We start from the raw sequence: 13473 nt of genomic DNA, 5'->3' as shown, positions 1-13473 counted from the left end.
TGTGGCCTCGATTCTGCTTTTAATCTGGAGACCTGCTTTTAAACGTTTTTCAGATTTTCAGCTAGGTATTTGTCTCGGCATAGCATCGCAGGTTTTATGAATTCAAGAGGTTCAAATGATGTCCCTGTGGGTTCGCTCGAGACACTTTAACAGATGGAAATCAGGACATGAGAGTGAGAAAGGGATCCGCGTCCTCATACTGAATAATCTACATATTAGATCTTCTGTGTTCCTGTGTTTTAATGATTGTGTTTTTGTCGATGTGTACATATTATTCTTCATTCCAATAAGCTTATTATGTTAATAAACAGTACGCTTTTTCATTATTACGACCTACTTGCCGTCTTATTCTGCCTTCACACGTTTGAACATTTTACCTTTGTGTAAGCGTGGGTTAACTTCCATAACTTGCTATTTGTTAAGATCAATAGCCCCAAAAGTGGCCCAGTGCTGCCCCCTGCTGGATTACACGTGTGGTACTTACATGCAGGGGTTACATTGGGATTTGATATGTGCGGGGGCTCTGTTTGAAGGTGCGACGGGGGGTTTGAGGCTCGTGAATTGTCAACGGGGGGCGGAGGTGTCGGCCCTCAGCGAACCAAGACGTCCGGCCGTTCTGTGATTCTCCAGAACACACAGCTGGTCCACCAAAGGCACCGGCCCACCGGGATAAAGCCCGATTCTCCCAATAGCCAATCCGTGCCTCCCCTGACTCACGTCGCTGACACACACCGCTGCTGACTCGGCGCGGAGGAGCCGAAACAACTATATCCGGTCACAGTGATCTGCTATTTTAAAGTAAAGTCAACACTTATCCACCCTAAATATAGTCCATATTAGGAACGAGAAAAGTGTTAACATATATATCGTTTTTTGTAAACATATGACAAATGTGCGAGGGTGATGACGTCAGAGCATCGTCCAGCCACGGCCCAATGTAACCCCTGGTTACATGCTTATACATCCATGGTTACATGGTATCTATGCACGGTAGCCTACTTACTTCCTGCTGTGGAGTGATGCATCATGGTACCTTGGTGGAGGCATTTCTGCCGCTAATTAGCTAATTCAGTGTTTTATTTGGTTAATAATTGTTCGGGTGGTAATGGGAAATCTCTTCTGCTAAACATAACATGTGTTCTCTCCTTTCCTCTTCTCCATTTTCTATTTGTTTTGAGGTTATGAGAGGGGGATATGAACAGTATATGAACTTGTTTTATGGTTAACTAGCATTGAAAACGTATTACTTCATACTTAGCAATATGCACAGACAAGTGGAACAAGTAGTCATACACACACACACCACACATGTTCTGTCCATTTATTCTGAATATCTACACATTGATACAAACCGTCTGGATAAAATTAATCTGTTCATATCTACACAGCATATAAATAATCTTAGTGTGTGCTGTACATTAACATTAGTAAAGATCATGTGACCTTAGAGGCGGCCCTACACAGATATAATGTTCCAGTCAGACCAAGAAAACTCAGCTGTACATATAATATCAGTACACTATGAGAGGAGAAGCGTTGTGTTATCATGCAGTCTTATAGCGGCTTCTCCAGAACCTGCAAATTAACCGTCTGATCCTGTGATCGTTGGATCCAGTCCAACATCAGCAGGAGCAACTGGGATCATGGAATAAGGCTGATGTCTTCCTTTTGGTTTCTTGTTGCAGTCGTCAAGAAGAAAAGCAACAATGAGATTTAAAAAAAACAAACATTTGCTGTCGTCAGATATGACGCTGACCTCGCTGAAGCAGCCCTTTCACATTAAGGCTTCAGGATGGGTGAATGGCAGATAACGAACCAGATCATATTCTCTGCCACACATGCATATCAACCATCAATGATGCAACACAGGACTCTTGCGTACCGGATGTAGCCTTCAGAGTGTAATCTGGATTGGTCTGCACTCATTTAAAATCTAATTAGAAAGACCGCGATAACGTTCACACAGCAGCGGCCAAACGGCGCCTGGTGGAGGTAGTGAGTATTGCAGGGCTCTCTGCACACTTCAACACCAGGTGAATGAATATGAATTGCATCTTCTCACTGCTTCCTGACAGGTGGCGAGTTTTAAATGTGGCCCGACATGGTTTGGAAAAGTCTAAACCCACTGACGCTGAAGCGCTTTTCTTCGAATGCGTCTTCACAGGATGTAATGACAACTTTTTAAACTAACATATTGGGCTAAAAACAGGTTTCTACTTCAATGTATTCCCACGTCAGAGGAGGAATATGAGGTGAGAGGGAAACTACATGTGGGGTTGTAAAGTGATCTGGAAAACATCTGGACATCTTGTTCAACCTAATTATTAATTTAGTCCCCATAAACATGTACATTAAAATCCAAAATCGCACATTTCCCCACACCAGTATGATATCAACGTGATATTTTTAACCAAAATAGTTATTTTTAAATCTATAAATCGCTCGTAGATTATTTTCCTAATCTAACTTTACATAGATGTCGAATAAATTGTATATATAGTTTAAAAAATAGGCTGTGTCACATTATTCACAGGGACATACATGTATATTCTACATCTCGTAAGGGGCGCTCTGCTAAAAACGAGTGAAATTATTACTCCTATTAAAAACATGCTCTATTTGTGTCCTGGACGGTCAAATTAAAAAACGTACTTTATGGCGTGATGCGGGGCCAAATCAATGGGTTTAGACATTTCATGGCAATTAAAAAGGCAAATAGAAAAACTAAAAATCATCACTTCCTGTAAACAAGCGTGTGTGTGTGTGTGTGGACGAGGGTCTCCTAACATTCACACATGAGCTCAGCCTCTGTTCCCGATGTTTGGTCACATGATGCGGTCCACTTCCATTCATAAAAAAACTGAGGTATTGAACAGAAGCAGCGGAGAGGCTTCACACCGACTTCTCTTTGATCTTTTAATCATGTCCATTTCTCTTCCTGTCACCAGCAGGAAGTGTGCTCGTTCCCATGGAGATCAGCAGCTCTTCATGCACGTCATGTTGCCTGTGCATTGAAATTAAGGATCGCTAAAAGAAATTATTGTTGTTTCCCAGTATCAGTTTGACTGAAGTGGGGGGGGGGGGGGGGGGGGGGGGGGGTCTGTCCACAGAATCCACTGTAATTAACTTTAATGTTTTCCGAGGTGACGCTGGTCTCCTGCGAGCCTTCTGACCCCTCGTCTTCTAGTTTTTTCTCCTCACTGTTGGAACTCCTCTCAGATTTGGGGGGGGGGGGGGGTCTCAGTTTCTCAGTTGCTGACGGGAGCCTCGGGGGTTGCTGGGATACGAGGCATCTTCTTGGCGGGACTGGGGATGTGCTGCTGGAGGAAAACAAGGAAATGAACACTTTGGTAATAAACAAACATGGGCACAGATTAAAGAGTCCTTTCTTTTCTTTTGGGGGGGGGGGGGGGGGGGGGGGGGTCCTTTCCTGTAGTGTGCTATATAGGGTTTCTTTTTGCCTTTGCAGACCAGTTACATCAGGGGTGTCGAACTCAACGCCCCGACCTCATTTGATGTGGCCCGCAAGAGCTTGCAAAGAATATAATATACAATAGATGTAATTGTTGAATATTTGCTTTCAATGACTTGCCCTAGACTTCTGCTTTCAGACGTAGCCAATAGGGGTGCAACGGTATTCGTCCCGTTCGACACCCCTGGATTAAAGAGTCCTTATTCTTCTTTTCCCCCTTTCATGTAGTGCAGGGGTTCTCAAAGTGCGGCCCGCGGGCCAATGGCGGCCCTCGAAAAAATTTCTAGCGGCCCGCGATAGTTAATGTGTGTGTATATTTTAATCCTCCATGGTTGTATCTAGTAAGAATTGGAATGGAATTTAAGAATGGTAAAACTGCGCCCCCTGGGTTGACATTCCTAAATTATGAATGACAGCTTGTGGAAAGTTTGCTAGACTACTGGTTGCATGGCAACTAGGCATCTCGCGAGTTGCGGTAATTGGTTAGTACAATAAAGAAAGGATTTGTTTTGGAATTATTTTGTGTTCCGTTTTTTCTTGGGCGGCCCTCACTCCAATATTGGGTACCTAAATTGGCTCTCACTCATCAAAACTTTGAGAACCCCTGATGTAGTGTGTTATAGAAGTTTGAGTGCATGTAAACGGTCTGCAAAGGCTAAAATCCCCGTGTTCCCTCCACTGACGTCACTAATACTATAGTATAAAGTAACGGTGAATATAGCCTCAACAACGGGGCTCTGAATGACCTGGATGAACATCAGATATGTCCCTGTACCTCTGTGGCGCAGGTGGAGCGGACCCCCTCTGGCTCTGCAGACAGCTCGATGCTGGGGGCGCTGCGGGCGTACTCCCTGCGGTGCTTCTCATCCACTCGGGTCAGGTACCACGTCCCGGGGAACAGATCCTCCACCGAGCTGCTGGGGACGTAGGGGGCTGTGTGGGGGGGGAGGAAGGAGGTGAGAAACGCAGGATCGAAGATATCAAAACAAAGCCTTCTTAATCTTTACTTTATTATTTATATACCCCTTTTGTTTGTTCACCATGTAAAGCGGCCTTGGGTCCCTTGAAAGGCGCTATACAAATGTAATCTATTGTTAAAGCCTGCAGTTTAACTTCCTGACATAACAGCCTATAGCATTCGTCTGTAAGCATCTAGTAATGTATTTATCACTACAACATATCTTATTTCCCTGTACAGTATTTAATTAGCAGTATTTATTTTATTTGACAGTTGGCTTCATCAAAGCCTTTCTGCTGACGATATAACGTCCCCACAGACGGCCGGACCCCGTCTCAGCAGGCCGTACTCATACCTAAGTGATGCGTGTCCTGTCTCAGCTTCATGCAGTCGGAGAAGGCGGCAGGAGACACCTTCTGCCTGGAGTCCAGGCGCAGCTTCAGGTCGCTCAGGCTGGACACCAGTTTGTCCAGAGCAGATCCTGGATCAGAGTTAACCTTCCGTTAGTTTCCACCGTGTTATAATGACTGCACTCACACGCTCAGAGCCGTGTCCTCACCTGGCGTGTGGTCCTGCGTGACTCTGATGGAATACAGCGTGGCAGCGAAGCCCGAGCCGTACGAGAAAACTCCGACTCTCTGTCCGGCTATCTGAGCGGAGCTGTGTCTGCAATGGAGGAAACACACATTCTATTGAAACACACACACACACACAACTCAACTCTTCATCCGTTTCATTCATTGGCTTGTACTTTAAGATCATAGGTTGAAATGTACGGGATAGGTCCAAATGAAATAAGATGCGTTCGCTTTAAGATTAAGTAGCGTCAGGTAAATATGGGAGTTGGTCAGTGAGTCCCGTCAGCTTACATTGCTCTGAGAATTACATTCAGACATTTTGTTACTTGGGCATTTATGCATTCCCGGACGAATAGACTTCCTGCCTCTTGATCACATGACTGCAGCGAGAGGTGAGACAGGCAGGAGAGTGACTCCGAGTCAGACAGGAGAGTGATACGTACGTTGCGATGAGCGATGCCAGGCAGCCGTAGACCGAGGGCGTGTACATGTTTCCGTTCTGGTTGGAGACGAGCAGGGAGTGCTTGGTCTTCTTCTCAAACATCTCTGAGCTGGCCTTCAAGAAAGCCTTCTCCACGTCGCGGTCGAAGTACGTCTCCTCTGGCTTCACGTCTCTGTGATTCAAACACACACGGCATGAGAAAGTGTTTCCTCGTGAGGTCACTGAACAACAGAGCCTGAGAATTAGGATGTGTTTTTCAAAGAGAGCATGATTTACAAATAATCTTCACGCTTCTTACTGGCATGGTTTTAAGAAACTGACTAATAGCAAGGCGAGGGGACACATGTACTAAAGACATGAACAAGTGGATTGTGCACGACAGGTGCCCTTTAAAGCAGGTGTTTCGCTCCAGAGTGTTGCTGCGGGCGTACCTGAAGGCTTCGAGGCCGGTGAAGGGTCCCGTCTCAGTGTTGGGGTTGGGGTGGAGCAGGAAGTCGTTGAGCATCAGCCTGGCCAGAGACTTCTGCACCAGCTTGCAGTACGGAGAGTGGAAGACCAGGTAGCTGAAGTCCTCCAGGCTGAAGCGCTCCTCTGAGCCCTCTGAGGGAAGAGGAACAAACTGCTCTCAAGCATTCACGACACGCACACAGCAGGAGACACATCAGTCGTATACTTTGGTCGCGTGAAGCTTCTTCAATAAGAGAACTGTGTTTTTGGTATTTCTCTCAAGTCTAATAGTTGAACAACTCCAGAAGCGATCAAGAGAAGTATTCGCAAATGTTCCTTTTAATACGAGTAGAAATATTTAAAGTGGACCTATCATGCTATATTTGAAACATATATTGTAAGGCCATACCCATACAAAACATGTCTGTGAAGTTTTAACCAAACAGATCCCCCGTTGTAGCCATGCCTCATTCTGCTCTCACCCCTCTTTTGAAGCCCTGTTAGAGAAACGCGGATTTTGGGTCCTTAGCTTGAAAAAAAAGAAAGAAGAGGAGGAGGCGGAGCTAATGCCTGATCAGAATTCTACCGGAGATAAAGTTAAATTCTGCTGTGATAAAACGCCATCCTGTTCTAAACCACATCAAGGATTATCTCTGAAACAGTATGGCGCTCAAATGCCTTTTCTCTTGCGGGTTTACCACAAGGTGAGTTCTTTTTATATGTCCTGCTTTTTAAACACGTGTGCTCTCCAGTACAGGTTAGCTCTGAGTGTTAGCGAGGCTCGCTAATGTAAACAAAGACGAGATTACGTCAGGCATTGTTTCTGATGGCAACTCTCTGTGGGTCCGCCGACGTCACAGCGGATGGAAATCTGTATCCGCTCGTTGTACCCCCGTTTTTAAAAGATGTGGGTACGGAGGAAAAGAGAGAGGGTTTTGTTTCCTGACGCTGCGTGAGTTCCCCGACGCACCGGGGACACATTTATGTATAAAAGACATCACAAAGTGCATTTTGCCTGATAGGTCCCCTTTAAATATATTACAAGGAAGTGGTTAAAAGATGATAACTGAGTAAGCCACAAATGGAAGGATCTTGTCTAAGAAATATGGACTGGAGTCTGGACTGCATTATTTGCACACGCCACTCATCTGGTTTCTCCTCTTTGCACACGGCACCAAACACCAACTGAGCTCATTTAAAAAGGTCAGGAGCACGGCCACATGCTAACCAGCTGATGAGCAAACACAGCCCACCATCCCAACCTGGAGAGCAGAGCGATCATTCAGCGCTTCTTATTCACACTTCATACTGTGTCTGCAACGGCCTCTTGTTCGCACATGTGGTACATGTGGAAACATGAGGTTAAAGGCTCATGGCATTAAAGAACTTTATTCACTTCAGTGAACGGACGTAAACGTCTTAGCACGGCGAGCCGGTAGTGTCCTAAACCTCTTAACTAATCAGCCGTTAGAGAGACTTTGATTATCAGAGCAAACGGAGAGGAAGAGGCAACACAGTGTCTGTCTACTGGAACATCACAACACACGTTTTTTGCTGGAGACATAAAGAGGCGAAGTCCCGCCCATCTACCTCCGCCCCATGGGACCTTATTTCGGAAAGATTGTGTATTGAAGTCGATGGAGAGAGAAAATGTATCTTTCCATCCCGTTTGAATTGTGCCACGAATTACACATATGATGTTTGTCGATCTTAAAAAATAATTTCCATGTAAAAAAAAAAAGTCACATTTTGTCGTAAAACTGTTGAAATATAAGACTATGAAAAATACGCAACTAAAAAGACTACACATCCCAGAGTCCCGGTGCCGCATGCTGGCTCTCAGGAACCGACTCACTCCCCTTGTGTGTACAGTTCTCAACGCGCCCAGACTTGGAGTGATTTTCATCTTTTAATACTTTCCGCCTCGTTCTGGAAGAAAGGAGTGAAATGTTTCAACGTGACGGCCGTCTGGGTGTGTGGTGCGAGATGGGAGATGTAGTTCATTGAGCGGTTTCACACAAACAAAGTGTTACATCACAGTTTTACGACACATTTAAAAAATGTTGACTTTCAAAATTATCTTTTAAATTGACAACCATCATGTGTGTAATTCGTGGCTCAATTCAAACGGGATGGAAAGATAACCTTTCTCTCTCCGTCGACTTCAATACATACTTTTTCAGAAATAAGGTCCCATGGAGGAAAGTGAGGGACTTCGCTCTTTCGATGGGTATTTGTACGTTTTACTAAAAAAGCAGCACACGGGGCTCGTGGCTGATGCCATGGAAACGGCTGTGACTTCATCTTCCACGTGACAGTGTGTTTCTCACTGGCTCCTTTCAGCAGCAGCTCAACAGAATAACGTCCGCACTTCTTCACATGAACACTGCACAGTTCTGCCGGCTGACATTTCCTTTGCTGGAGCAAATCTGTGGTCTGCACATGTTGCCTAGTATCAGTCACGTACTACTCACAACTTCTGCTTATGGTAAACCAAGAGGGAGTTGAGTACGAGTTCATGTCACTCCCACATCTGTCCCGTCAGCCTCCACTTGCCGTTAGCTTTGATGCAACACAAGCCTGGAACAAGCTGCGCCCAACCCACGGTTCAGCAGCCTCTCTCCAGATCCCTTAACCGCGCCTTATCTCTGCACTTTGAGCAGTATTTTATCGCTTTTACGAATCGTCTTGTTTTGAATGTTAAATGCCGATGTGAAGCACTTTGAATCGTCTTAAAATGTGCCATGCAGATAACCTTGAACCTTGAACCTTGTAAATGTCGGAGGATCATTCTATGGATGATCTTTGACCCACCTCTCTGCCACTGCGCGTGGATCTTGTTGCGGTACACAGCGTAGCAGCGGTCCAAGGCGCTCAGGTAGCACTCGATGGACAGCTTTCCGTCCACCACGGGATACTCCGACATCAGGTCGGGCTTGTAGAAGTCGTAGGCGTGCTGCATGTGGGTTCCTCTCAGACCTGCGGGAGACATTTAGATTCTTCGATAAGTCAGACGTGTCTCGGCGTGCATGACTGAATGTCTAATGCTGAGGTTTCTAAACACATCTTCGCAAAAATATTATGTACCGTACTTTTCGGACTATAAAGCGCACCGTCATATGAGCCGCAGCAGCTAAACTGTCCGTCTGTCTTGCTCTCGTTCTGTCTCTCGGTTCCACTTTTACTTTGGTGCGCTACCTGTCTCTCTCTTTTCCGGCCTCCAGCTTTTCCTGCTGGAGCCCGCCGCTTAAAGGTGGCGGGCGCGGACCGGTCCTAGAGCCCGTAGTGTTAAAGGTGGTTAATTTTACCTGTAAATCCATAGATCTAGGAGGTTCCCTAGTGGCCGTTAGCTGTACACAAAAATGGGGGAAAAAGTCGCGGCTTATAGTCCGAAAAGTACAGTAGTTTTATGCTCACTATAAAAAAAGGTTTCTGTTAATAAACCTTCCCGGAATGACGGTGCTAGCTTCTGATGATTTAGTTCGACACTCGTCTTACCTGTGCACGTTGTAAACATCGTTCAGTAATACATTACAACGATAAGAATCTCAAAGTAAACAGAGATCCTGAAAGAACCTTCACAGCGGAGAGGATCTGATCACAACAGCTCAGTCGGTAAACATCGTGATGATGGGATCAGCCGGTTGCTCGTTTTACTATTAACAATTTCCTTTGGGATAAATAAACTCTTATCTTATCAACAAGTCAATGATTGAAGAGTGCTGCCTGAGCTTTGTGCACACGCCCTCCTCACTGACCTCGTTCAAAGGCCAGAGGAGCGTTGGGCCCCACCAGCATGGCCACGGCGCCGGCCCCTCCGGTGGGCCGCGCACTTCCTGAGGCGTAAACAGCAATGTCCCCCGCGACAACCACAGCGTACCGGCCTGCAGGGGGGAGACACGAGGACACGGGTCACAGAACGTACAGTACACACACGGGTATCGCTATCAGACAGGACTTTGAACAGAGTGTTTTGTTTCACGAGTACGGCTGATAAGAGAGACATCTTTCTGCTGTCGGCTCTGAAGCGATGACGAACACTTCTTAATGATGCTACACTTCAATAATGAAAAGAAAACCATGTTAAAATGTCAACACATCCAAATGTACCCAATCCTGTCCACTCACCATCCCAGGAGCTGGACTCCACCCAGTTGACCGCATTGAAGAGAGCCGCCGTGCCCCCGTAGCAGGCGTTGGTGGTGTCGATGCCCTCCACATCTGTATTACCAGAGTCCTCAAACAGCTGCATGAGGACCGTCTTCACCGACTTGGACTTGTCGATGATGGTCTCGGTGCCGACCTCCAGGCGACCCACGCTGTCGTAGGAGAGGCCGTTCCTTTCCATGAGCTTCTGGACCGCGGTGAGGCACAGCGAGTTGATGTCCTCGCGGTCCGAGCAGAAGCCCATGCGGTCCTGGCCGAGCCCCACGGTGTATTTACCGGGAGCCACGCCGTCCTCCCGCTCCAGCTCCGTCTGGTCCACGAACTGCGACGGCAAGTACAGCTCCAAGGCAATGATGCCCACATCTTTGGGCCATGGTCCCAGGCTACTGATCGGGGCTGATCCTGGCATCCTGGAGGAGAGAGAGGAGGCGTTGGTGTTATTTTAATGGGATCAGTGTGTGTGTTGTCAGTGTACAGTCTCATGGACGCTGATGTTGAAATGGATGAATAAACAGGGTGCTGCTCACACACACGGAACACAAGCCGTCAGAATAATAAGGAAAAGGAGAGCTCCATCTGGCAAACTAGCTTTCAAACCATGTGAGACATCTGGTAACTTTAGACACGAGACATTATCTGTGTGTCGCTGTTGGAGGTCTAACAGTATGTCTCAGCTAATGTAAGGGGAGCCATCTGGCAGGGTGACCACTGACCAACAGGCATGTTAGCTAACGCCATGTCAGTGTGTACGGTGCTTGAGATACTATCATCTGCCTGCCTGGTGTTTAAAATCTAACGACACACCGGGTTGCACACACCACTAGCTGAGCTTACAAAAGAGACAGCAAACCACACAGGAATGTGCTAACGCTAGCTTCTCCAAATCCACAAGCAGGACCGTTTTAAAGCCACGTTTTGCTATCATTTGTCATTCATTTAAAAGATTACACATACCTCACCGGCTAGATACAAGAGATTGTGTTTGTAGATAACGTTATGGACAGTGGAGAGGAAACTAGGTGAAAGGGCAGCGGGATTTCCTGGAATTTAAGTCCGAAATCTGTAACCCCTAGTCCCATTGGAGGGTCGATGATAAGAACATAGGTTTGTTTAGCGTTGGGTTTCAGTGTTTAAAAACACATTTAAAGTAGATTAAAAACTATATTCAGGACACCGAATTAGCTAGGTCATGATAAAAGACGTAAAATATACAGCTAGATTGCAACCCGGACCAATTAGCGGACGGACCCACTTCCTCTCCAACGGCTAGCACACACATTTATATTTCATAAACACATTTCTCAACATTTCCCCAGTTTTTATTTCACTTTCTAAATTAAATTATACAAACAGTTATGCAATTATGCAAAAGTAAAAAAGCCCAACAATTTGAGACATGTCTAAACACTTTAATTCCTGAATGAACACTGATGTATTGTCATACTGATATTCTGTACAAACTGTGAAGTCCACTGAGACAAATTTGTGATATTGGGCTATATAAATAAACATTGATTGATTGATTGATTGATAGATTGATTGGTTGAAAGATAGATAGATTTATGTTTAAGTGCCTCGGTCACCTTTGCATGCCAGATAGCTGCCTGCCAAAGGACATCTTATACAACGAGCAGAGCACTGGTTCCAGAGGCAGAGGACGACCACTGCTGCGCTTCAAGGATGTCAAGGATGTCGTGAAGCGTGACAACAAGACCCGGGACATTGTGACGGGCGGCTGGGAGAGGCTGGCAGAGGACCGGGCGAAGGGGCGCCAGCAGCTGCGCCAAAGTAGTGACAGACTTGAAAAAGACTGAATTCGTGGACTTGCTCAAACACGTGGACGTACTGTATCTCTCTGATTGCACTGTACAATCTCTGGTACATTTCTTGCCACAAAATGTGTATTGGAAAATGGTTCAATAGTTTGGATGAAAATAATTTACACAGTTAGACCTCTGTATTTTCTACAACTATCCTGATTTAACCACAATTACAAAGATAAACACAAATACACAGCCATGTTCATGCCTGCTGTCTTTGGGATTAAACACGTGCAGTTCAAAGTGAAGCTCCTCACCTGTGTGTGAAGTTAACTCCAGAGACACGATAGTTATCACTCGGTGTTACTTGTTTCCAGCCCAACAGTGTTTGACAGGCCGGCAGCGATCTGTGTTTATATGAAGCGACGGAGAGCGGAACAGCCTACCTGGCCAACTGACCAATCACAGCTCACAAACAACATGCAGCGCTACCTAGTCCCGCAGTTTTCGTGCCAATCGGCGAGTGGGAAACACAACCACGCGCCAGAGCAGTATCTGCTGTCCAATGGGGTGAGTTGTACGATGTCTGGTGAGAAAAAACCGCCAATCAGAGTGCGACAGTCCTTCCTGGCGCGGTGGACACAGCACTGAGCAACGGAGCAGCGTGTCCATGGCAACAGTCAACCATTAATACGTTCAGCGGGCACTCCTGCTGCCTTTAATACATGTATTATTTGCCATTAAATGACTCAAATTTAATAATACATTAAATATCAGCCCATATCTTGGTTTTTCCGAGAGGAATCCTTATTTAGTTTATTGTATTTATTGTTATCATACCTTTTTTACTTCTTTGTGCTATATAAATAAAGCTGGAATCAAACTTTAAAAATAAGTAGTACCGAAGTATCACCAGTGGTCTAAAATAAGTACATTTACTCAAGTACTGTACTGTAATTTTGAGGTACTTGTGCTTTACTTGAGTATTTCCATGTCTTGCTACTTTGTACTTCTACTCCACTACAATTCAGAGGTACATGGTGTACTTTTCCTCCACTACATGTATTTAATACCTTTAGTTACTTCACAGATGAATGATGTGAAATATAACCAAGTGTTAAATCAGACTTTAGTTCCACCTGGAGTAAATCCACCAGCTACCCTGCAGTCTACAAAGTACTTCAGACTAGCTGCACCTCCACCAGCTACCCTGCAGTCTACAAAGTACTTCAGACTAGCTGCACCTTCACCAGCTACCCTGCAGTCTACAAAGTACTTCAGACTAGCTGCACCTTCACCAGCTTTGAGAACACTTTCATGATCAATCATTATAAAACATATCATATATATTATTCTGAAATGGACCAATCTGCACAACGACTACTTTTACTGTCTTTAACTATATTTAGATGAGAATACTTTTATACTTTTACTCGAGTAACATTTTGAATGCAAGACTTTGAGATTAATACTTATGAAACATCACTTTTGTTTCATACATAGTTTATTTGGTATTCAACACAATGCATGTACATACATGTTTTGTATATATATATTTGAAACCTATAATACAGTGTTGAGAAGGAGTATAATAGGGGACCTTTAAAGGTGGTACAGTTGTTTTGTTCAGCCGGTAGAAGTGTCTTAAC

At 45.2% G+C, this 13473-nt stretch overlaps 2 protein-coding genes across 5 annotated transcripts in view; one reads left to right on the top strand and one right to left on the bottom strand.

Moving 5' to 3' along the window:
- cenpa (histone H3-like centromeric protein A) overlaps positions 1-326 on the top strand; it is a 6123-nt gene extending 5797 nt beyond the window's left edge. Inside the window, exon 5 of the mRNA XM_034096218.2 lies at positions 1-326. This exon is cut by the window's left edge and continues 166 nt beyond it. The gene's annotated coding sequence lies outside the window, so the exon portion shown is untranslated.
- Positions 327-1307: 981 nt separating this feature from the next.
- hmgcs1 (3-hydroxy-3-methylglutaryl-CoA synthase 1 (soluble)) lies at positions 1308-12246 on the bottom strand. 4 transcript variants are annotated; one of them, XM_034095862.2, is made up of 11 exons: positions 12142-12246; positions 11648-11842; positions 10026-10474; positions 9656-9781; positions 8712-8876; positions 5882-6050; positions 5452-5622; positions 4990-5096; positions 4786-4911; positions 4248-4405; positions 1308-3317 (listed from the first exon to the last, which is right to left on the bottom strand). In XM_034095862.2, the coding sequence occupies exons 2-11, from the start codon at positions 11785-11787 to the stop codon at positions 3249-3251; spliced, it is 1680 nt and encodes a 559-aa protein (XP_033951753.1). In that variant the 5' UTR covers positions 11788-11842; positions 12142-12246; the 3' UTR covers positions 1308-3248. The 4 variants fall into 4 exon arrangements, with proteins under 4 accessions (XP_033951753.1, XP_033951752.1, XP_033951754.1 ...); XM_034095861.2 differs by having other exon boundaries at positions 1308-3320; positions 12142-12234; XM_034095863.2 differs by lacking the exon at positions 11648-11842 and having other exon boundaries at positions 1308-3320; positions 12142-12243.
- Between the last annotated feature and the right edge of the window lie 1227 nt (positions 12247-13473).

Source organism: Pseudochaenichthys georgianus, chromosome 12, assembly GCF_902827115.2.
Source record: "Pseudochaenichthys georgianus chromosome 12, fPseGeo1.2, whole genome shotgun sequence".
Taxonomy (NCBI): domain Eukaryota; kingdom Metazoa; phylum Chordata; class Actinopteri; order Perciformes; family Channichthyidae; genus Pseudochaenichthys; species Pseudochaenichthys georgianus.
This window is presented reverse-complemented; position numbering and strand designations above follow the sequence as displayed.

Bases quoted from the DNA above. Each gene is read 5' to 3' on its own strand.
- hmgcs1 (XM_034095861.2), bottom strand. From the start codon at position 11,787: ATGTCCCGGGTCTTGTTGTCACGCTTCACGACATCCTTGACATCCTTG. The intron at 8,877-9,655 runs GTCAGTGAGGAG...TGTCTCCCGCAG, and splicing joins TCCTCTGGCCTTTGAACGAG to GTCTGAGAGGAACCCACATG. The intron at 5,097-5,451 runs GTACGTATCACT...CCTCCATTGCAG, and splicing joins CTGGCATCGCTCATCGCAAC to ACACAGCTCCGCTCAGATAG.